General features: G+C 44.7%; 1 protein-coding gene across 8 annotated transcripts in view; it reads right to left on the bottom strand.

Annotated features, from left to right (window-relative positions):
• Nucleotides 1-5,661: 5,661 nt before the first annotated feature.
• Nucleotides 5,662-24,110, bottom strand: part of DYM (dymeclin) — a 211,894-nt gene continuing 193,445 nt past the window's right edge. For all 8 annotated transcript variants that reach the window (XM_054002973.1, XM_054002979.1, XM_054002978.1 and 5 more), the window contains one exon: nucleotides 5,662-8,160. In XM_054002973.1, the coding sequence (XP_053858948.1) occupies nucleotides 8,011-8,160 (150 nt within the window). In that variant the 3' untranslated portion in view covers nucleotides 5,662-8,010. The remainder of the gene's footprint in view (nucleotides 8,161-24,110) is intronic.

The raw sequence follows: 24,110 nt of genomic DNA, 5'->3' as shown, positions 1-24,110 counted from the left end.
GCAGCCAGGTTTCTGCAGGCTGTGATTTGGAACATTTCAGGGGTGCTCTCCATCCTACTGTATCTTTTCTGAGGGAGGAGGTAGGGTAAGGGTCTGCCACAGCGTGGGCAGCTGCTGCTCTTGCTGATAGCTGCTGCACAACAGAGAAGTGAAAGTTTTGCTTCCCAGGACCAGCTCCTAAATTGTTTTGACCTGAAGAGGACTATCAGCCCTTGAAGATTACCAGAGCCATACGTGATGCTGAAGCACACTGATACAAACAAGGCTTTTGATGTCTGCTGACTGCAGAGCAGCCCAAGGCCACAGGGCAAGATAGGGGATTTCAGGCCTGTGTTGGAGGGAAAGATTTGGAACTTGATGCCCAAGGCTGGGGTTGAGCTGCTCTGGTGTGAGTGTTGGGGAAGGAAGGGATTTCTTTCTGGCTCTTAATTTCATTAGGAGCAGAGGGTTATACAACAGTAGGGCAGATGGAAATGTCACAACAGAGAGGTTGGTAGCTGCACAAACACAGCTAATCTGCCCCCACTTAATGCTTGTAGCCACAACATAAACACGTGGCACCAGGTAACGGAGGAGGTGAATCTGGCACCAGCAGCCTCCTGACTTGGGATGTGCTGTCCTGATCCTCCCTGCACACCCTAGTGCCTGCAAAAGCCTTGTGTCACCTCAAAGTCCTGGCCCAAATGCAGCTGAAGTGTCACCTGTCACCTGTGGCCACTACTTGTCCATTTTCCTCTGGTAGTATTCTACAGGGCACACACCCAAACCTGGCAGTGCTGTACTCCCAATCGTGGCCCTTCATCACACAGGGTGGTACATCAGAAAAGGGGTCATTTTATAGATAATAAATCATAAAATCAAGCATATCAAAGGAATGAAGGAAGGAAGGAAGGAAGGAAGGAAGGAAGGAAGGAAGGAAGGAAGGAAGGAAGGAAGGAAGGAAGGAAGGAAGGAAGGAAGGAAGGAAGGAAGGAAGGAAGGAAGGAAGGAAGGAAGGAAGGAAGGAAGGAAGGAAGGAAGGAAGGAAGGAAGGAAGGAAGGAAGGAAGGCAGTTCGGAAGGAAGGAAGGCAGTTCGGAAGGAAGGAAGGAAGGAAGGCAGTTCGGAAGGAAGGAAGGCAGTTCGGAAGGAAGGCAGTTCGGAAGGAAGGCAGTTCGGAAGGAAGGAAGGAAGGAAGGAAGGAAGGAAGGAAGGAAGGAAGGAAGGAAGGAAGGAAGGAAGGAAGGAAGGAAGGAAGGAAGGAAGGAAGGAAGGAAGGCAGTTCGGAAGGAAGGAAGGAAGGAAGGAAGGAAGGAAGGAAGGAAGGAAGGAAGGAAGGAAGGAAGGAAGGAAGGAAGGAAGGAAGGAAGGAAGGAAGGAAGGAAGGAAGGAAGGAAGGAAGGAAGGAAGGAAGGAAGGAAGGAAGGAAGGAAGGAAGGAAGGAAGGAAGGAAGGAAGGAAGGAAGGAAGGAAGGAAGGAAGGAAGGAAGGAAGGAAGGAAGGAAGGAAGGAAGGAAGGAAGGAAGGAAGGAAGGAAGGAAGGAAGGAAGGAAGGAAGGAAGGAAGGAAGGAAGGAAGGAAGGAAGGAAGGAAGGAAGGAAGGAAGGAAGGAAGGAAGGAAGGAAGGAAGGAAGGAAGGAAGGAAGGAAGGAAGGAAGGAAGGAAGGAAGGAAGGAAGGGAAGGAAGGAAGGAAGGAAGGAAGGAAGGAAGGAAGGAAGGAAGGAAGGAAGGAAGGAAGGAAGGAAGGAAGGAAGGAAGGAAGGAAGGAAGGAAGGAAGGAAGGAAGGAAGGAAGGAAGGAAGGAAGGAAGGAAGGAAGGAAGGAAGGAAGGAAGGAAGGAAGGAAGGAAGGAAGGAAGGAAGGAAGGAAGGAAGGAAGGAAGGAAGGAAGGAAGGAAGGAAGGAAAGGAAGGAAGGAAGGAAGGAAGGAAGGAAGGAAGGAAGGAAGGAAGGAAGAAGGAAGGAAGGAAGGAAGGAAGGAAGGAAGGAAGGAAGGAAGGAAGGAAGGAAGGAAGGAAGGAAGGAAGGAAGGAAGGAAGGAAGGAAGGAAGGAAGGAAGGAAGGAAGGAAGGAAGGAAGGAAGGAAGGAAGTTAGTTAGTTAGTTCCAGGCACAAAAACAGGACCAGCAGGCCAAGGACAGCTGTTCCTAGTTTAAATTCCCAGTTTTTAATAAGCTGTTTTGCTCTTTGAAAAACATTTTCTGGTCGTTTCATAAATAGGAGGAGGGGGCCAGCGTAGCATCATCAGGACGTCACCTACTTTGTCCACTGCTCCTCTCCGGATCCTCAATTTTCCCTGGGTGCCACCACATTCAGGGCTTTCAGCAGCATAAAGTGACTGCAAGGAAGACTGAAGTCTGCCATTTAGTTTGCCAAGACATCTGGCAAAAACATTATGTACAGCTGAACATTTCATCACGTCTGCCAAGACATATTCATTCTGGATTAATTTTAAGGACAGTTTTTAAAGTGATGATGAAGGATTATGCCATGCGCTTCAGCAGCATTTTAAAAAAAAAATCATCTCTCCTCTTTAAATCCCTCATTCAAATTGTCCCAGTTTGGCAGCTCCACGGTGCATTGGAGTCGTGATCTGAAGGGATTCACCAATAGTGACATTTTCATTTATCTGAGTATGCGTAAGTGCTCTCACAGTCCACGGGTGGCAGAGCCTCCAACACCAAACACTCCTTGGAGGTAATTCACTTGCAGGCAGGCAGCACAGCCCCAACATCCGAAGTGCACCCACCAACAATGACCCAGCATCGATGACTGAATGAATACGAGCTGTAATCTCAGCTGGAACCTCGCAGTTCGGGGTTAACCGCCCTCAAACGCAAAGCATTTCTACAGAGCTGTTATTCCAGGGACATCCCCGGTATTCCCAGTGAAGGGATGCCAAAATCTGTACTCAGGGGCTTGCAAAGGAGGGATGTAGCTCATGGGTTGCTGCTTTTGAGTAGCCCATGCAACTCTGCAGCCATTTCCATGGCCCCATCAATTTCTCTGGGCACCCTGTGCCAGGGCCTGCCCATCCTCCCAGCCAGCAATTCCCAGTTCCCAATCTCCCCATCTGTCCCTGCCCTCTGGCTGTGGAAGCCATTGCCTGTGTGCTGTCCCTGCATGCCTTGTCCCCAGTCCCTGTGCAGCTCTCCTGGAGCCCCTTGAGGCCCTGGCAGGGGCTCTGAGCTCTCCTGGAGCCTTCTCTTGTGCAGCTGAACAGCCCCAGCTCTGCCAGGCTGGCTCCAGAGCAGAGGGCTCCAGCCCTGGGATCTTTAAATTCCCTTCTAACCCAAACACTCTGTAATTACTTTAAACTATCATCTCCACTGCCCAGGGCACCTCCCTGCCCTGCTCCCTATGAGTTGCTGCTCCCAAAGTCACAGCAGGAAGTACAGCTCTGCTGCTGGGGTCAGTGGAGGTTGCAAGAGCTGCCCTTTTGTCTATGAAATACCATAATCTTCAGCTGGCAGAGCTGTTATCAGGCAATGAGCGCTGCTGGTGACGTGTGCTGATGTCTCACGCAGGAGGGTGGCCTGGAGCACTCCCCTGGTGATGTCACAGCAGCCTGGGGGTGTCCCGCCAACAGGCTCCTTCCCTGAAAGTGAAAAGAACAGGGAAACTCCCAGCCTTGTGATCCTTTCCCTGAACCCTTCACACACGTCTGAGTGTCATGATTCGCCTGTGCAAAGGTAGCATCAATGAGTAACTCCTAAGAGTTAAAAACTCGGCCTTCTGGCCAAGCCCAGAACAATTCCCAGCCCCATCCAGCCTAACCTCCACAACCAACCTTGTGGCATCCGGGACAGGTCACCATCTAGGGACACGTGCACCATGCCCAGAGCTCACAGCCACCACGGCTTCTGCCATGGACCTGTCCAGAGCTGAGGCTTCAGAGTCCAGGGGCTCAGGGTGAGGCTGTCGTGTCTTGCTCTCAGATGTGCAGCTGTTACCTTAAACACTGCTAGTTAGCAATAACAGACAATAAATATGGTAATGATAACTCCCTTGAATCCCAAAATTAACAATCCAGCACAAAAGCAGCTGGGATGCTGAATTTTAGAGGATTGCCAGTACCACTGGTACGAATTTTTAGGTAAGGTGGCCAAAGGGGGAATGGGTAGAAATAGGAAAGGATTTTCAGTGGTCAGGTGATTCGAGGAAGTGAAATATGTTAGAAACCTCCTGCTCTTCCAGCACAGAAGGTGGAGTTTTTGCAGACCAAGCCCAATCAATTATGAGACAGCCTGGGGCTGACTAAATATGTGATTTGACCTTTACTTGGCTGAATTAGACAACATATGCAATGATAAAACCAGTAGAAAAGGTTGTACAAAATCTTTAGAGTTTCCAAAGAAGGGAGGGGAGTTGTTTGCGTCTTCCTTTCCTGTTTAACTGGTAGATCAACAATCTAGTGGCACGTACAAAACAGCTTGGATTTTTTTTCCTCCCATAACTTGCCAATACTCTTTGGTTTTAGGCTATTAGGGTCACGAATCACCAAGAAATCTGTCAGGACTTTGGACTGCTTTTGCCGAAGTGAATGATGCCCAATGCATTTATCTCTTCCAGCCAACACCCCCCCCCCTCGCCCCCCCCCCGCCCTGCCCCTATCTCACTTTCACAGCAAGATCAGAGTTTCACTCCTCTGCCTGAGGGAGGAGGATTTCTGCCTCACCAGGGACACGTGCATGAGGCTCCACAACTCCCTCTTCACCAACAATTTCCACAGCAGCTGAGTATTCTGCCTGTTTGGTCTTCTGGAAGGGATAGTCATCTGAGAGCAGACCTGCCTTCTCCTGCCCAGCCCTGAAGCGATGGATTTCCTTCTCCAGAGCTGCTCAGGGAGCCCTGGCTGGTGGTGACACCAGTGATAAGCACTCAAGAGCAAGAATATTATAATAGAATCTCAGAATGGTCTGGGTTGGAAGGGACCTTAAAACCCATCTTGTTCCACCACCTGCCATGGGCAGGGAGTCCTTCCACTGTCCCAGGCTGCTCCAAGCCCCATCCAGCCTGGCCTGGGACACTTCCAGGGATGCAGGGGCAGCCACAGCTGCTCTGGGCACCCTGTGCCAGGGCCTGCCCACCCTCCCAGCCAGCAATTCCCAGTTCCCAATATCCCACCTGTGCCTGCCCTCTGGCAGTGGAAGCCATTGCCCCTTGTTCTGTCCTTCCAGCCCCCCTCCCAAAGTCCCTCTGCATCTCTCCTTTCACTACATGCAGGTACTGGAAAGCCACAGTTAGGGCACCCCAAATTTGAATGTGGTCAGGAGAAGGTCCTGGTGCAAGACCCCCCCATACCCCAAAACCAGAGACACCATCAGCTGAAATGGACAGAAGAGGCACTCTGAGGGCGCTGCAACACATCAGGTCTGGTCTTGCGTGGACAACCCTGTCCCTCCCTTGCTTCCCCCCATGACTGTGCATCCCCAGTGCCCCTCCAGGCCATGGCCACTGTGACCATTAAAGCTGAGCTGGCAAGAGGTGACAGTCCACGTGACACTGCAGCATGACATGTTCCTTCTTTTACCAGCCACTCACTTGAACACTTATTTACTTTATACAACAAATAAAATAACATTCTTCTTGGTTGCACATCATGGAGGACATTATAAAACCTTGATCAGGTTGGGCCTGATGACCACGCCAAGACCCGTGACATAAAACACACCACCCTGTATTTACTGTTTCATCTTTTTTATTTTTGTAATTATGCATAATAAATCTTTCACACAAAGTAAAGAAAAGGATCCCTAAGGTGAAGGAAAAACACCAGAGTATTTGTGACCATACCAGACTGCAGATGTCAGGACACTGCCAGGTCCATGTCACGCTCCAGCTCTTGGGAGAGCCAATGGGGCCAGCATGGTTTTCTTCCTAAATCTTAGTCTGGCTCTGCTGTTTTGGCTTTAGCTGGCAACTCCAGCTGTTCCAAACCAGCTGGGACCCAGGAGCAGGGTATTTCGTGAAACACACAAGGAAATTACGCCATCAGAACAAACCCTCTGCACCTCAGTGTCACCACAACGGGGAGGACAGCGAGAGAGAATTTTCTGTGCGACACCGGTGTTGGTTCAGCAGCTGTCGGACCTATTCTGTCAGACTGCTGCTTTATGTGCTCCTCTCTTGCAAAAGCCCTTTCACAGACAAATCAGGTTTTCTGCAGTCTGACACCTGGCTGAGCAGTGTCTGCCCTGGCAGGGCCTCTCTGGTTCTGCTCACCCTGGAGTGTTTAAAAGAGATGAACACTGAGCCAGCCCAGCAGCTTTAGAATCCACGGTTTAAAAGTGCATCTTCAGACTGACCTTTCCAAATCTGGGCAGCCCTGTTGACTCACAAACACTCTTAGTCTTTTAATAAAGACAAAATTACAAATCACTACAGTAACCAAGAATAGTTATCCCCTTTTGACGTTTGCTTAAAGACCAAAACAAAACAGAATAAATCCAAAATACAGATCAACTTATGTGCAGCTCAGTCATAGTTCATTAATTTCTCCTATTTGCCGAAGAAAACACTGCATCTCCAATCTTACCATTGTCTTTTCTCAAAAGCTTCTGCCATTTCAAAGTCCTAAATGCTCATGGGCTCTATATATCCCTTTGCAGCTATATTTAAATAAATTTGGAAAGCTTTTTTTTTTCTTTTTTAATAAGCCAGCATTTCCATTTGTGTAGGACTCAAATGGACTTCTGTTTCTAAATAAGCAGATAAAAGGAAAGTACAATCTTAGCACATCCTTCAGAGGGATGAAACGGTGCAAGAAATTCTATTTAAAGCCATTCAAAGGACTTTCTGAAAGCAAACGCACCCAATTCCTCAGGTCAACAAACAGAACATGCTGGAGCAGGCAGTGAATACAGAGGGTTGCCACGCATCTTCAAGAACTAATTCCTTGAAATTTAAGATTTGGCATGCAATGCACTGCTGACAGTCCCCCCACACAGCAGCACGTGGGATGAGGAGAGTGGGTGCACATGTGTGCAACAGGCATCCCCAAAATACGATCCCCACTTTGAAAAATGAGATTTCTTTCAAAATCACACCACTTCTTTTGCTTTTCCTACTGCTGAAACAGGTATATCAGGAAAGGGCACTTGAAAACAACCAAAAAAGAGAGCAGTATTCTACATTCAGATAAATTTATACTTCTGCCATAAAACTTTAAAAGCCAAGAGGAGGTTTTCAACACACAGTTTTGTCAAGGATCCCCAAAACACACTGTCACCATGACGCATAGATTTACAGGACACTGGTCTATTTTACAATCTTATAATTATTTTCTTTGGACTTTTTTTTTCTCCTCTTTGCTTACATGTTCAATTTCCAGGAACAATTTTGCACAGGAGCACAGAAAAAACAAGTCTGTAAGGGAGTTGACTCCGAAAGCAGGTGTTTCTTGCCCCCTGGAGAGTATTCGTCAGTCAGACAACAACAACAACAAAAGACTTGCTATTGAAAATCCTCCCACAAACATCAAAATCAAGTGTTTTGAATCTGCCTGGGAGCTAACCTGATTAAGATGCTGTTTGCTTAGTTCCCTCGGATGACAGCACAGACAGCAATTTAAGGGCTGCAGCCTTGACAGGGCCACAGAAACAAAGGGGTGTGAGTGGAAACAAGGATTAGGTAACAAGCACCCCATGGCAGCATCCAAGAGACCACAAAAAGCTTGACCCAAGGAAGCTGCCCGCTCGGAAGAGCCAAAAATACAAACACTGCTTCCAAATCAAAGCCTGCAATCTCATTTAGCCTGTTAAGTTAAAAGGACGATCAGGTTTGTGGTTGGTAGTAACATCATACCCCATGTGTAAGGCCTCATTTTCATCAAACAAGCTCTAGGTTACGGACTATAAACACAAGGTTGCCTACAAGCCATCAGTGCCCCACACCAGTCTGTCCCAGCACGAGGCTGGGCTGGACACTGGCTCTGGGGTCGGAGGGTGCAGTTGGAGGGGGTCAGGTTGTAAGGGGTGCAGAGGTTCGATTCCTGTAGGATGGAGTGGGGCTGGGCTGGCCAGGGTGTCCCTCAGCCCGAGTCCATGGTGAAGAGCTGGATGTCACGGGGGTTCCAGTACAGGGCCACGGCAGAGTTGTACACCAGGGACCACACGTAGGGGATGAAGAACTCCTCAGGCTGCTCCTCCTCCACGTACTTAAACTTCAGCTCGGGGAACTTCTGCAACAAAAAGCCAGAGAGAAGGTTTGCATGTCTGCTTACAAACACACAGCCCACATAAACACTTAAGAAAGAGGTTTGGTGGAAAAAATAATGGAAGGAACTAAACCATTAGAACCCAAGGAAAATATTTATAGGATAAAGAGATCATTTATAATTTCTTCTTTGAATCAAATGCTACATTAGCATATTGTATTCAAGCCTTTTACTGTTGGTCACAATCCATCTGCCTGTTAACAGACTAAACATGTGAATCCTTTACAAAACACAAAGGTCTTAAGGAAAACTCATTTTTAGCAGCTCCTCAAAAGCCTTCTTGCTTGTGCATTTACAAACGTATTTGTTGCATTTTCCTTTAAAAAAAATTTTGATATTAATTGTACTTGGCTCCTTAGCAGGAGAATCCTCTGAAAAGGCTGAAAGCATAAACACAGTTTATGGTATCATAGGATCACAGAATGTCCCAAGTTGGAAGAGACCCCCAAGGATCACCCAGTCCAGCCCCACACAGACCCCCAACAATCCCACCCTGTGCATCCCTGGCAGCGCTGTCCAAAGGCTCCTGGAGCTCCGGCAGCCTCGGGGCCGTGCCCATTCCCTGGGGAGCCTGGGCAGTGCCAGCACCCTCTGGGGAGGAGCCTTTCCCTGATATCCCACCCAAACCGCCCTGGCACAGCTCCAGCCTTTCCTTGGGTGCTGTCCCCAGTCACCAGAGAGAAGAGACAGACATGCTACAACCTCAAGTTCCCATTTTTCTCATTTTTTCCCTCCCAAAGCAGTGCACACTGCAAATCCACCAGGTTCGCTCTTGTTAAGTGCGTATTTTGGAAAGGGCTGAGTCTACTTTTGAATTGTGCTCTTCACTTTATCCACTTCTAAATGTTGCCTGTGTCTGAGCTTGGCAGAGTCTCAGGCAAAAGCCGCATTACAATGATCACTGGAGTAAGATAAAACATGACCCATTTTATTATTTATAAGGCTGTGGCTAAGACTAAGAATAAACTCCACTGTGTGACACGATCAGAACAAGCACAGCAATGGCTAAGGAGCCTCTTTGACCATTAATAATGAAGGGATTCCCTATCCTATTTCTTGAGCTCAGTGTCCTGTTTCCTTGCCTTAAGGGTACAAGAATTCTGGCTGGATCAGTCTCCTTTGAGGGGGCATTTCTTGGACACTTGGTTAGGTATTTAATTTCTATACTGCCATGTTATTTGTACTCTTGGAGTCAGAAAACATGTACACTTGTAGAAAAGTTGTAGAAAACATGTGGATGTGGCACCTGGGGACATGGGTTAGTGGTGGCCTTGGCAGTGCTGGGAGAACAGCTGGACTCCAAGATCCTGGAGGCTTTTCCAACCTAAAGGTTTCTGCACTATCTCTGTTCAAGGAACTGAGGCAGCTAAAAGGTGAGGTTGTTAAAGGCTCTTCTGCATCTAACTCCTGTTGAGTTCAAGGCCCAGAATCTCAAAGGTACATCAGCAAGTTTAATTTCCTGTGTCAGACACGCAGTTTGTGGTAGAGAACTGTCCCACAGCTGTTCTGTGCGTCTAAACCACTTTCTAGCACCTCTCTGCAACCTCTCTTCTCCAAGTCTGTTTTGACCAGCCTGTTTAATCTTCTGCATCACTTTGGTTTTTTCACTCTTACAGGCATATTTCACCCCCACCTCTCACTTCCAATCTCCCAGCCTACTGCCATGCCAAATCCCTTCCACTGCATCCTTATCCTCTCTTTTTAGCATACTTTTCTCCTTTGTACTCACCCAACCTTTCTTTTTTCACCGGCCTTGTAAGATCCTCCTTTTCATTAACATTCTCTATCCCTTCCCAACTCAGCTCCAAGTTCTCAAGTTGTCCCTGTCTTCCCCCTCTGCTACCCCCACAACCAAGCCCTCATGTATATTTTCATTAGTGTTTATTTTTTTTTAAAGCCCTGACATTCTACTCTGCTTATCCTCAGTGTAATCTTCCCCACTTCCTTCAAAAACTTCCTGGCTTGTGGTCAGTGTAGACAGGAGCATGTTCTGTTCAGCACTGCATCAGCAGAATGAATGGTTCAACCTCACGATTACACCATGGCAACAATGCCAGCCAGAGGAAAGTCTTACACAGCTGCCAGTCTTCACCCCAGGGGTGGCATGCTTCACACCAGAGATGCAGCCCATGTTAGCCTTTCTGGGAGGGAAGGAGGGGAAACTGATTAAAGATTCTAATTTGAATTGAATGAAACACGACTTTCTTTTTCACCTTCAAGTCACAGATGTAGCTACTGGCTTTGCAAACATTTGTGGCAGTAGCCTGGGACTGTTCCTGGGCTCTTGGGCAGCTTAAAAACCATCTTCAACCTCAGAACAGTAGGCAAAATGGCATCAGAAATTCCAACAGCTGCATCTGAGATGCTCAGGTCTTACTATCCCATTATCTCTCAGCTGGAAGGGCAACATAAAATGGCTTGGGTAGCATTCATATTTTCAGGCAATAAGCCATGCATTGATTTTATTATTCAGCCTCTCTTCAGGCTGATCGATGTTGCCATTTATTGCAATCGTACCGTAGCAATTTAATAATCAATTTCAGATTAAAGGCTGTAACTCACTGCAGTCAGCCTGGACTCTCTGACACTCAACATATCCTTTGAATAGCCTGCGGGGGTGTCTTGGAAATGCAGACAAGGAGAATGAGATTTTTAAGGAGAGCACTGCCACTACATATACACAGTTTTGATTGAGTCTATATAAAAATAATGTAGATAACATTAGGAGTGATGGATTTTTGATGGTCCACCTGAACAGCAGGCTCAGGACAGCTCAATGCATTGCTGATAAGACATGAAAAATTAGAACTTCAGGCCAGCAATTCAAACCCACATTCTTTAGATGACTGCAATGACCCACAGCTCTGTGCTGGCCATGTTTTCTTATTCATTTAAAATGAGAAATCCTAGAGGCCCAGCATGGAGAGAACTGCACCAGCATCTTTGGGGGCATGGATGTAGCACTTGGGAATATGATTTAATAGTGAGCACAGTCCTGCTGAGTTAATGTTTGAACTCAATGATCTTAGAGGGCTTTTCCAACCTCAGTGATTCTATGATGTAACTTGCAAGATTAACCATGGCAGTCATCCACTGTTGAGATAAAAAACTACCCACACTGTTTCACTAACAGGGTGTTCACTGAAAACAGAATTTGTTAACAAACAAAATCATCAAAAGTTTCTTCTTTATGAGAATGACTTTATGGCTATTCATAACAGCAGGATTTAAATACCATGTAAAAAGCTTGATCAATATGAAAAAACCTTAAGATTTTCAAAAAGCTTTTCAAGATTTTCAGGTTACAGTCCAAGGAATGTTTGAATTCATTTTTGTGCCATTTGTCTCCTGTATGTCCTGCTTCAAGTGAGTGATCAGGAGCCTTGGGCCCTGGCTGTGTGCTGCAGACACACAGGAGGTGACAGTGTAAAGCAACCAGGCCACATGGGTCTCAGGGCACTCTCAGAAATAACCCAGCCAGCACTGGCGAGGATTTTATGATGGTTAAAAAAATTGCCAAAGTGGCACATCAAACATGCAGTGCACAAATCTATTTTCTTCTGCTTTGCTGCTGTTGTGTCCAACTTACTTCTGGAAAGACACTGGAACCCTAGCTGGTGACACTCCAATGAACCAGATTTTTAGCACCACTTAAAAAGAGAGACTGTGCTAAGGCATCTTAAATGGCAATCTTAATGATAGAGGAAAAGCCTTGGCATTTCATCCCTTTTTTCCTTCACTGCCCTGTTTATTTGGATGGATGGTGTGGAAAGATAGCTCCAGGCTCTGCTCTGGAGCCAGCCTGGCAGAGCTGGGGCTGTTCAGCTGCACAAGAGAAGGCTCCAGGGAGAGCTCAGAGCCCCTGCCAGGGCCTCAAGGGGCTCCAGGAGAGCTGCACAGGGACTGGGGACAAGGCATGCAGGGACAGCACACAGGCAATGGCTTCCACTGCCAGAGGGCAGGCACAGGTGGGATATTGGGAACTGGGAATTGCTGGCTGGGAGGGTGGGCAGGCCCTGGCCCAGGGTGCCCAGAGCAGCTGTGGCTGCCCCTGGATCCCTGGAAGTGTCCAAGGCCAGGCTGCATGGGGCTTGAAGTAACCTGGGATGATGGAAGGTGTCTCTGCCCATGGCAGGGGGTGGAATGAGATGAGCTTTAAGGTCTCTCCAGACCCAAACCCTGTTTCGATCCAATATACAACAATGTTCACTATTTAAATTACTGAATTCCTTGCCTTGACATAAACAGGTCCATTTGAGCCATTATTTGCATTTCTTTCCACCCCATACAGGGACAGACAGCCCCAGATAGTTTAAAATAAACCAGCCTGAGAAAGTCCTTGAAAACGTGAGAGACAGAGGTAACAAAACGGTTTGAATGGCACAGTTTAAATACAGACACCACTTATCAGGTCCAGTGAATCACCCCACCACATCACCCTATCTTGTTTTCTTCTGCCAGACAAAGCAGAAGTCAGATTTTGTGGTTGGGATGAGGGTACAAACGAGACAGACTGAGAACTTTGCAGACTGTCTGCATTGTCAATCACATGATTCGATGAAAAACCACGGGAAGTCCTATGAACAGACACAGAACTGAACTGCAGTAACTCCCCCACCACAGAAGTTCAACAGCTTTAGGGAGTTTTGTTGGTTTGGTTTTTTTTTGGGTTTTTTTTTGTTTGGTTTTTTTTGTTTGGTTTGGGTTTTTTTTCAGTTAACGTTGAGGAAGGGAACATCACGGCCAGTGCACCTGGCCCTGCTCCAGGCAGCTCAGTGGCATCTGAGCTATAAGGCTTGAGCTACACATTAAATAAAACATCCCCTTCCCTCCAAATGAACCTTCAGAGCTGCTCTCAGGCTACAGTGTTATGTCAGTGGACGATATCCACTCAGATAATGCAGGCAAGGGCAGATGGAGCTGCTTTAAGAGCAATGTCTTTGCTTCTTCCCTGATCTAGATGTTCTGCTGGATGAAAAGCAGCATTCATCAAAGATAAGGGGCAGTCACTGTGGAAAATAAAGAAATTAAAGAGAAGGATTAATAAAAAACTGGAGAACCCTCTTTTCCTTGAGTTCTGGTTGAAAACTCTGGTTTCTGAAACAGCAATCAAGCACGAGTCAGTATTTTCAAAAGCAGGTGACTCTTTGAGCAGAGAAGTGCTGTTTTCAAAGGAGTCTGAACACATTTGAGAGTCAAATTCATGTGAACTTTACATCAATCCAAAGCTTCAAAGTCTTTCTGAAAATGGGATTTCTCTGTGTTTGGAAATGAATCCTGTTTGGTAATCTAATGACTTGATGGCAAATTATGTGTTTCATATTGTTTCAGCTAAATATAGCAGTATTGCCTGCAGAGCATCTGTAGGATTGGACCTCATTAGTAAAATACATCAAATGGCAGGGGAAAAAAAAGAGGGCTCAGGTTCAGCACTGTACTAAGCCTCTATTATTTTGTCTACAACGAATATTTACCCCAGCAAGAATTGCCCCTAAAACCTGCCTTGCACCAAACATACCAATCTGGGAGGATTTTGGGCAGAGGAATGACACCTGTACTTGACTGCCAAGTCCTCAATGCCATGAGGAAATCTGGTCCCCAAATTACCAATCTAAGTCAAATTAATGGCTAAGCATCTTGAAAACGACTCAACAATCACGCCTGGCACATTGTTCATGGTATGGATACACAGGTACATATGGAAACATTGATATATTTGGGTTTTATATAAATAGAAGCACTTGAGTTCTTCAACAGACTACAAGTCGTGGAAGAAAATGTCTCAGTGCTTGCTCCAAGATACTGACAGATTGAATTTTTGCAATTACTTAGTTCTTGTGGGGCGTTAAGGCTGTTTCATCTTTCTTGGGTTCTGTTTGTGTCTGTGGTGCTTCTCTTTGACTTCAGACAGAAAGTGTGTGGCTCTGGTATCTGTATGGGCTACACCACACCTGCCTGATACCATCTTTTTCTCCTCCTCAGGCTCACAGCATAGAGGATGATGGTGGGGAGATGAAGGAAGCAAACAGGAAATGTGCTAGACTAAGTGTGAGCCACACGTCTTGTTCAGAGATCTGCCTAAGGAATAGGTGCAAACGGAAAGACAGTGAAGAAAACGGAGGCCCAGAGCATGGCAGGGAGGTGGAAAAAGAAATAAAAAACTCAGGGTAATAAGAGGTTCAAAACCATCTGTGCACAAGCTAAATATAACAAGTATATTACATACTATTTAATAAATATATATTAAATACAGTATTATTTAGTATAATAGAATTATGAAAATTTAAGCAACTACACAAACTGTAGTAGACAACAACATTGTTCCCAGGGAGTAAAATTCTGTGAGACAGGTAACCCACAGGTGACCCACATTCTAATGGGTCACAATCATCCAGGTCCAGGAGGGTAGGGGAGTTAATCTACCGAGAGAGAACTGTTTCAGCAAGTTTCATTGATACGTGATCTCTGTTTTCAGATCACTTTGAGTAAAGGTTTGTACAACTACAGCTGCAGGAAAACAAATGTTCAGCAGTGAACTTTCAGTGTCAGATGTGAACTACTGCCAGAGGAACAGACGTGCCTCTGGTCAGAGTTCAGCAATTACCCATTTTTTATAGAGTACTGAGAAGCCAGGTAATTTGGGGAAAAATCAATCAAACAGTTCTGCCTAGATAATTACTAGTAAAAACACAATGATTTATATGAGTTGAATATTTGTGGCAAACCTGCTAGGGCACAAAGCTTTGCAGGGTACCATAAGAAGACTGCTTTTCTGCCTGGAATAGAATGGCAAATAATCAGAGCTTTAAAGTCCTAGAAATTGAGAGATACAAACATATATACCCTTGTTTCTTTTCCTTCCAGGAAAGGAATATTGCTGAAAAATGTCAATAGCTTCGAACTGTGCCATTTTTGTCTTCATACCAGGCTGTTATCTGTATAGATTCCAAAAGCACTATATAAATGTATATATCTGAGCTTAGGACAAGGTCAGGCACCCATTTCAGGATCTGATGGGCTCCACATCAGAAACACCTGGACTCTGGGCTACTTCTAAACAGCACAGAAAATAAACTGGACCACTGGTCAGCAGCTATAAAGACAGGCTGGCAGAGCTGGGGCTGTTCAGCTGCACAAGAGAAGGCTCCAGGGAGAGCTCAGAGCCCCTGTCAGGGCCTCAAGGGGCTCCAGGAGAGCTGCACAGGGACTGGGGACAAGGCATGCAGGGACAGCACACAGGCAATGGCTTCCAGTGCCAGAGGGCAGGGACAGATGGGAGATTGGGAACTGGGAATTGCTGGCTGGGAGGGTGGGCAGGCCCTGGCCCAGGGTGCCCAGAGCAGCTGTGGCTGCCCCTGCATCCCTGGAAGTGTCCCAGGCCAGGTTGGACAGGGCTTGGAGCAGCCTGGGACAGTGGAAGGTGTCCCTGCCCATGGCAGGGGTTTGAAATGCAATGAGCTTTAAGCTTCCTTCCAACCCAACCTATTCTAGGACTCTGAGAAAATCCCTCAATCCTTTAGTTTGAGAAAAAAAGGAGACCCCTGCTCAGCTTCAGCGATCCTGTGTCTGCCTGGAGAAATTTTGGAATGGGAGGAAAGATAAACAAGATGAAAGACTGAACCAAACCTATGTATCACACACTGTTAAGTATCATTGATCTCTACACACATTTTATGCATTATACATTTATAGTCACAGTTCAAGGATTCACAGCTCTAATTAGAATTTGCTTTCCCTGTCAGGATTGTTCTCTATGCCATGTTGTCTAGGTGGACCCAGGTCTTTCCAGAACATTTCCAAGAAGACTGCTCAACAACAGCCAGGAGCCAGACTTATTGTCAGACCATGGAGACAGAAAACAATAGGAACACTACGAGGACATTTGCAACACTGTAGAAAAATACAATACATGTTGGCTTTACCAAATAAAAAGAAAAGAAAGAGATTGATGTATGTAATTACACTTGAAGCATGAGGATGAAGGCAGGATATGTAAATGAGGTACCATCAACAAAAAATCGAACTTTCATTCACTTCAGGGCTTAATCTGAAAGAACGGTAATTCTCAGAAAATACAGTGGCCTTTTAGAAGAAAGAATGTTGGTCTGAGCAAAAAATTAATAACCTCAAAATGACAACAATTCAAACAAAGGATGTTTTTCACATTGAAAAAAAACCTTATCAAGAAGAGTGTTAAACACATGGAATGAACAAAACTACTGACCCAACTGACAGAAACAGTTCTGGTCCTGACCTCGCTCAAGGACTTGTTATGTACATACACCAACCACTCAGATAAAGAAGTAAAATCCTTTGTGTACTTTTGAATTTAGGGAATTAATATCTGAAAAACCGAATAATCCCTGAACCCATTTCTCAGTGGCATTAAAGGGCACCAAAGCACAAATGGGGATGAGTCTATCAACTCACAAAACTTTTATGGATATAAGCTTTTCCTACCACGGGATTTGTAGAAAATGCACATTTCATAAGAGTAGTCCCTGTTTTTACCACTGGTAAGGAAGATGCAAATAAGTTTAAGCCCTGGCTTCCTGTGCTTCAGCTTGCAAGTTTTTCTTCTCTAGATTAATGTACAAGGCTTTACACAACCACGAAAAACAGTAGGTTTCCAGCAAACATTTTTGTTAAAACTGAAGTGAGTTTAAATCACTCATTCACTGACATCTTCATATAGAAGACTTATAGACCTGCTAACAAAAGGTTACAAGATTAGAACTAGATTTTAGATGCCTCAACTCACAATTAAGACCATAACGCTTTAGCAGTGCCCACAAAGAAGGGCTTAGAAATACATAAATTTCTAAAGTCTCAGAATTAAACCCTGCACCTTATGTAGACTTTCCAAACCCCAAAATACCACTCACTTGCCAAACAAAGCTGATTCAAGGCTTATTTTTTTCTTTTCTGAATTTTATGAGTGAGATTTGAGCGAACTGGAAGGTGTCCCTGCCCATGGCAGGGGGTTTGAACAAGTTGAGCTTTAAGGTTCCTTCCAATTGAAAACATTCAGTGATTCTATGAATTCTGCCACTTTTCAAGTGCGCAAAAGGTAAAGTTTAAGAAATTGGCAGCAATAAATCAACTGGGAACATATCATGAGGAACAACTCTTTGAAGGTCTCAAATTGGGCACGAGCTCAAGTTGTCCTAAGTCCATACATGCACACACACTTGTTTGAATCACTCTGCAGAAGACAGAAATGTATTTATAAAGTCTAGGAAGTAAGAGAAGGCAGGGGAAGATCAGTTCTGTAGTCAACCAGATCTGGAGCAGATAACCATCCCTGGAGGGATTTAAAAGCTGTGTGGATGTGGCCTTTGGGGACATGGATCAGTGGTAGCTTTGGCAGTGCTGGGAGAATAGTTGGACTTGATGGTCTTAGAGGACTTTTCCAACCCAAATGATTTTGTGATTCCATGATCTGTGAGATCCTGAGATGCTTGCTGCCTCCAGAAAAAAGCTCATGGTGCTCTCAGAGCACCAGTATCAACTGGTTAGTGGGAAACCCTTATATAAAACAAAAAAGGCTTTTTTTGGTTCAGGACTTGCTGAAGACCAAAATAATTCTTCCCAGGCAATTTGATTATTTACAACAATGTGGAAGAACTCAAAGGAAGGTGAAGTAGGGTTGAGAAAATCAAAGTCTGCTCTTGAAGATATTGTAAGTGAAGGCAGTAGAGAAGAATTAAGTTTGTATCTGGACAAAGTCTGCTTCAACTTCTGGATAAAAACAGCAGATCCATATTCAGATCTATATTCATCAGCCTTTTTTAAACACAAAGCCAATACTATAAATGCCCAATAATATTCCACTTCTCATGTCAGAGACAACCATCTGCTAATTATTTTCTGAAAAGCAAGTTACATACTTTTAGTCTAACTGATATAATTTATTAAACTTCTTTTAACAATAAGGAAAAACTCACTGGAAAGGATTTAAAAGGGCCTATGAAGTGCACAAACAATGGAAGCTTTGCAGAAAATAACCCTGCTGAATAATGAAGTACACTAATATGTGTAGCTATATATTAAAAGACATGGAGAATCTGCTCCAGACAAATCTTACAGCCAGTTATACATTTTACATTTCAAGAACCAAGTGCTACTGTTTAAGCCAGAGCAGTTGTTTTGACTTTGATAGCAGACTAGTCTAAAATACAAGGAATGTTGTTTATCATGGAAATGCTTTGTGCTCCAGATAACATCACGGATGGCTGCCCCACCTAGGCTACGGCACCATCCCACCGTCCTAAAACAAACCCCAGATAAACCTCTCCCTGCTGTCCGACTTTGACTCCCACCAGAGATCTAGCTGTTGTGTAAAATCAGCAACACAAAACGAGCAGAAGGTGTTGGATATACACGTGACAATGAAGGAAACTACTGAACTTTAAGAACATGACCCACACTTTCATGTTTTGGTAAGGCACAGGAGCCTTGATCACTCTGGCACTCTGCCTTGATGGCACAGGGAACCCTGTATGGACAATGTACATATCCTGACCCACTAATATATAAATATTACCCTATTCTCTCTCTTTTTTTTTTTTTTTTTTTTTTTTTTTTTTTTTTTTTTTTTTTTTTATTCCCATAGGATTGTCATGCCCAGGGTTAGATTTTTCTTCCTCCACCCTGGAGAAGGAGCTGGAGATTTTGTCATCTGACTCAGACCCACATGGTGCTTGCTGATGGAGACTGTGACCCATCTATGGAGTTTCCAGCACTCGCCTCTCAGCTCTTCAGCATCTGAGTTGGGAAGGGACTGAAGCACAACGACAGTATAAACCCCACTAATTTCACAGTTTTAGGATTTTTCCTTTTGCAAACTATTGTATGACCTTTCTCTCCTAATACAGTCTTGGGATAATCCAGCAGAACCACAAAGGACTGAGAGGTCAAAATGCTGCTTTCATCTGCCTGTTTCTTTCACCCCAAATCTAGAGTTACTACCACGTCACAGTTGTTTTGTTTTCTCATTTATTTGTGTGGAACATATTCCCCCAACACAAAAGGTGGCAGGAGAAGAGCACAGTGATTCAGTTTGCATACTTTTCCAGTGATGAGGTCCCAGACATGCTTTCACTACATATTGGTTCAACACTGCCTCCAAAACATCCCGCCAAGCCAAAAAGAACATTCCTTTGGACAACTGGGACCGTGCTCCTCTCCGTTATCACTGTACAAGGGTTGATGCACTGCCTAGGCCTTGGCTTCATGCATCAACCAGAGAGACAAGGTCCATTCTCCCAGCTGAGCTTAACACCTTTGATTTGCATCCTGGGGGCTGACATTTACAGCATGTTTCCTGGTGTGGAGGGCTCCTGGAAGGTCGTTAGACAAGGTTTGAGTTTTCCTTCACAGCAGCCAGAGAGCTGAAGCCCGCGCCGACATCCTGCTCCGGTCCCTCCCACCCAGCGCGGCGGTAGGGCCGCATGCCAAGCCCAAACATCCTCCCCCACCCCCAGCGCCCACGGAGGAAGACCTCCTTTTGATTTTGTACTTTTTAATCTGAGAGAGCCAGGCCTGTAAATATTACAAAAAATTATAACAATGACTTAAGAACAGAGACAGACTCGCTGTCACCAACTGTTAACTCTCAGATCAGGGCAGCCTAGGAAGTGGACCCTTATCTGCCTGAAGCTCAGGACGTGCTGACTAACACCCTATTGAGCCGGCGGACCTTTGGCTCCCTAATCTCCCCAAACTGGAAAAATGTACACCCCAGTGGACATACTCCCTTATTAAATATTTCAAGCCTCTGCAAAAAGACAGACTGTGCTGCGAGATGAGCAGTGCTGCCCCGCTGCATGCAGGAAATCCCATTTATTTGTCTTGAGGAGTGAAATGTCAAGTGACAGTAAAACCTTTCCAGCCACAGCACGCAGTGCCAGACTGCAGCCTTATCTCTGCCAGGACTGCCAGCCAAGGAGCTGGTGCCAAATTTGTATGTTTGCACAGTAATTTTGTGAATGTGGACTTCACAGCTTTATTAAAAAAAATGTTTGAATGCCAAGAGTCCTGTGAAGACAAACCAAAATCAGGGGAGTTGTGTTAAGTTGACCTCAACAATCAACCAGGATGCCTTTTCTGAAATGAATTTTTAGGCTGCTCATTCTATGCTATATTTTATACTATATTCATTATAATAATTAAGGTTGTGATAGCAATTTCAAATTAGGTATTGAAAACATGCCTTTATAAATGATAGAGGCAAACTGTGTGTAGAAAGGAGAAAGGCTAAGTAGGAGCAGGACAAGGATTCCTTCAAGGTGTTAAGACCTCTTTACAAATCTTGAACCTGGCCAACTGGGCAAACTCCTTGACTGTGTTACTACAGGAGCTGACTGCAAAAGGGATCAGTATGCTTGGTATTATGCTGCAGCCACCATTTTAAAAAGTAGCACTCTCCTGTAGTGAAACTGCATTTTTACCCTAATGCAAACAATCACCTCAATCTGAAAAAGGGGCCCAAGTGAGCTGCTGTTTCAATATTGAATGAAAATTACTTATGTTTTCTGTTTCACTATGCTTTAGACACAGATTTCCATACTTGTTTGCCTTCACTGACACTTCACTTGTGTTTAGACTTATTCTGGTAAAGATTGTCTTCAGGACATGAATCAAACATTTCTAGAGAACTCCCCACCTCAGGCTGGGGAATTCTTTCATAAATGCTATTATGTTTCTTCGTTATTGAGCATATCTGCCCCCTTCTTCCCCGTGCATTCAGGCCAGGTTTGTTTACCCTGGAGACAACAATCAGGCTTTGCTGGTGTTAGCTCAGGAGGACGGAGCTTGGCAAGTCCTGGTGAGGCAGATAAGCACCAGGAATTCAAATAAAGTTTTGCTGCCTGACTGTGCTCAGAACTACAGGCACCACTTGGATCTCGTGGGTCTCACACCAAAGACAACATGTAAGTTGAAGGCCTGTGATCTCCTCCCACTCTACTCCACAAATACAAAATTTCCTTCTATGTTTTGGAGCTGCTAGTCTCCCATAGACTTGAAGAACCTTCCCTCAGTGAAGTACCCAGAACTATCCAGCCTCTGGTTTCCCATCTATAAAAACAATCTTTGCTGTGGTTTTTGATAGTTCACATGCTGCAGTGAAAGAAGGGAAATCTTCCTCATGGAGCTTTGGATGCTGCTGCTACAGAATCATCAAGATGGGAAATTCTCATCCCACTGCTACACTGCCTGTCCTCAAGCCCCAACTCATAACCCACAGGTTGGTTGCTGTCCCCACAGTTTAAACATCAGAGAAATGGCTTTAAACTGGCAGAGGGCAGGTTAGATGGGATATTAGGAAGAAATTTTTGGTTGTGAGGGTGGTGAGGCCCTGGCACAGGTTGCCCAGAGCAGCTGTGGCTGCCCAATCCCTGGAGGAGTTTAAAAGCTGTGTGGATGTGGCATTTGTGGGGGACATGGTCAGTGATGCCCTTGGCAGTGCTGGGGAATAGCTGGACTCGATGATCTAAGAAAGCTTTTCCAACTTATAGGGCAAGGAGAAAACCTGGGTAGAAGGGAGTATAGTAGAGTTTGTTAAGGCACAAGAGTCAACATTAGGACACAGTCAAGAAAAATCAGCCTTTGTTTGTGAGCTCAACAGATTGTGGGTTTAGAATTAAATCTTATCATAAACCCAGCCTAAATCCATGTGGATTTAAGATTCAATACTATCATCTGCTACTTCAGAACATCTACAGCTACAAAAAAGGAAGGGTGGTCTAAACCAGCTGCCCTCCAAATACCAGAGTCCTCAGCAGTGATGATGACAGATATGAGAAAACCCCTGCTTGGCCAGGAAAAATCCATTTCCATCTCTAATCATCCTCGGCAGGAACAAACAGCCTGTAAATCAACTGGAGAGAAGCTTTGCAACTTGTACCAAAGGTTGTGACAAAATTAAACTCTGTATGGGAATGCAGCTAACGCAGCCATCAGCTGACAAAGTACATCTCTTCCCCATTCTCACTTCTTGGTGCAGTTGCTGGAAACATTCAAGACATTCCTCTGATTTATGCATTTAATTAGAAGATATTTGTAACATTCCTGCTGTTTACATTTAACCCAACACTGCAATGAAAGCTGTAATTTTGTCTGGGATTTATATTCTGTACTCAAACTTATTTTGATTCCTTGATTTAAACATACACACAGAAGTGAAAATGTGTCAAAATCATGAAAATGGAAGAGATTATACTCCATTATCTAGTTCATCTGTCATCCAGGGCAGAAATTTTCTGAGGACTGTTTTTCTCAATCTGCCACATATTATGGAAACTTAATTCAAAATACTAATTCAAAAAAGACAGCTAAACCTTAAAAGGGGAACAGCAATTGGATTAGTATAATTAGAGGTTACATGATTTTTTCCTCCCTTTATCTTGTATTTAGTTGTCATAACTCATTAAATTTTGTACCTTTTGGGATAAAGTTGTTGGCCTCTGACACATTATTTTACACTTTATTTAAAAAGTGGTTAATACTTCTTTTTCTTGATGGAGGGGTGATAATGTGGGACTTTATTAATCAAACAAATGAATAAACTAATTTTAAATGCAACTCTTTATACTTTTTAGCTACTCTGCCTACACTGAAGGTTTGCAGTAGAGAAGGAACACACGGGTTGGAAATAGCTTTCAACTAAGCAGGGGAAGAAAGGGGTCAGGGCACTTCAGTGTAATTTTACATTATTTTGACCAAAGTTGCAAGATATTTGGAAACAACACGTCATGCGAATGCAGTGCCTTTGGCACTGTACTTTTCATTGGACTCACAACATATGCAATGGAGCAAGGGGAGGCTGCACAACACATGTGAAGCAGATTTAGTCACAGCAAAAAACGTAATAAAAGTATAGGGAGGTTTTCTAGGGAGGGAAACTTGGGGAATGTTATTTAGCTTGAGCAATTGTACAGCTCTGAAGTGAGCAGGGGCTGGGCTCTGGCTGGGAGCCCTCCTCTAAGATGTGTTGGACAGGGAGTTTTGGGCTGCTCATGAGTGTGGGGTTTCTGCCAATCTCCTGCAAAGCCAAAGCTCTGCAGCTTTGGGCAGGGAAGCTCCTCTGTACTCACTTTCAGAAAAAATGGGATCACCCTAGAAGGTTAAGAGAGTTCAAATGATGTGGCAGGCCAGCAGTTAGCAGAATGGAAGTAGCTTTGAAAAACGTACACGTGCAGAGAGTTGTTTACCCAGGTCAGAGCTCCGTTGCCATGGGGAGCGACTTGGAAACTCTCACACTGGTTTCCCATCCTTCTGTTTCTCCAGAGCTTGCTTTTTGCCTTGTACTTGGTATCGCTTTCTTGTAGCAGCTTCCTTAAACCAGTGAAATCAGTCAATCCAATGTATCTGGTGTCAAACAATAGATACACAGACTGTTTCATGTTAGAGTCTGTGTAAAGTTTGAATTCTTCCTCTCAAAAGTCTCTTACTTGTGCCCTTCCTTCCTACAAAGTAAGAGAATCAGAGAATTGTAGAATGGTTTGGATTCAAAGGGGCCTTAAAGTTCATCCCATTCCAACCCCCTGACATGGGCAGGGACACCTTGCACTATCCCAGGGTGCTCCAAGCCCTGTCCAACCTGGCATTGGACATTTCCAGGGATCCAGGGGCAGATTCTTTGGGAAACCCTGTGTCAGGCCCTCAGCACCCTCATAGTCAAGAATTCCTTCCTAATATCTAGTCTAAACATTCTTCTTCTAGTTTAAATTACCCTATCTTTCTAAGAGCCACTGAAAAATTAAACTTCAGGACTACTTCTTTATTTTTAAATTGCACAATTAAGTTAAAATAGATGCAAGGAGAGCCAATGCAGCGTCTGAAGAGCTCACATGGAAAGAGCTTATTGCTACCCTCTCTGGTTATTTCACATTGCAATGAAAGGCCAGAGT

Source organism: Vidua macroura, chromosome Z (genome assembly GCF_024509145.1).
Source record: "Vidua macroura isolate BioBank_ID:100142 chromosome Z, ASM2450914v1, whole genome shotgun sequence".
NCBI lineage: Eukaryota > Metazoa > Chordata > Aves > Passeriformes > Viduidae > Vidua > Vidua macroura.
Note: the sequence above shows the minus strand (reverse complement) of the source record. Positions and strands in the feature narration are given on the sequence as shown.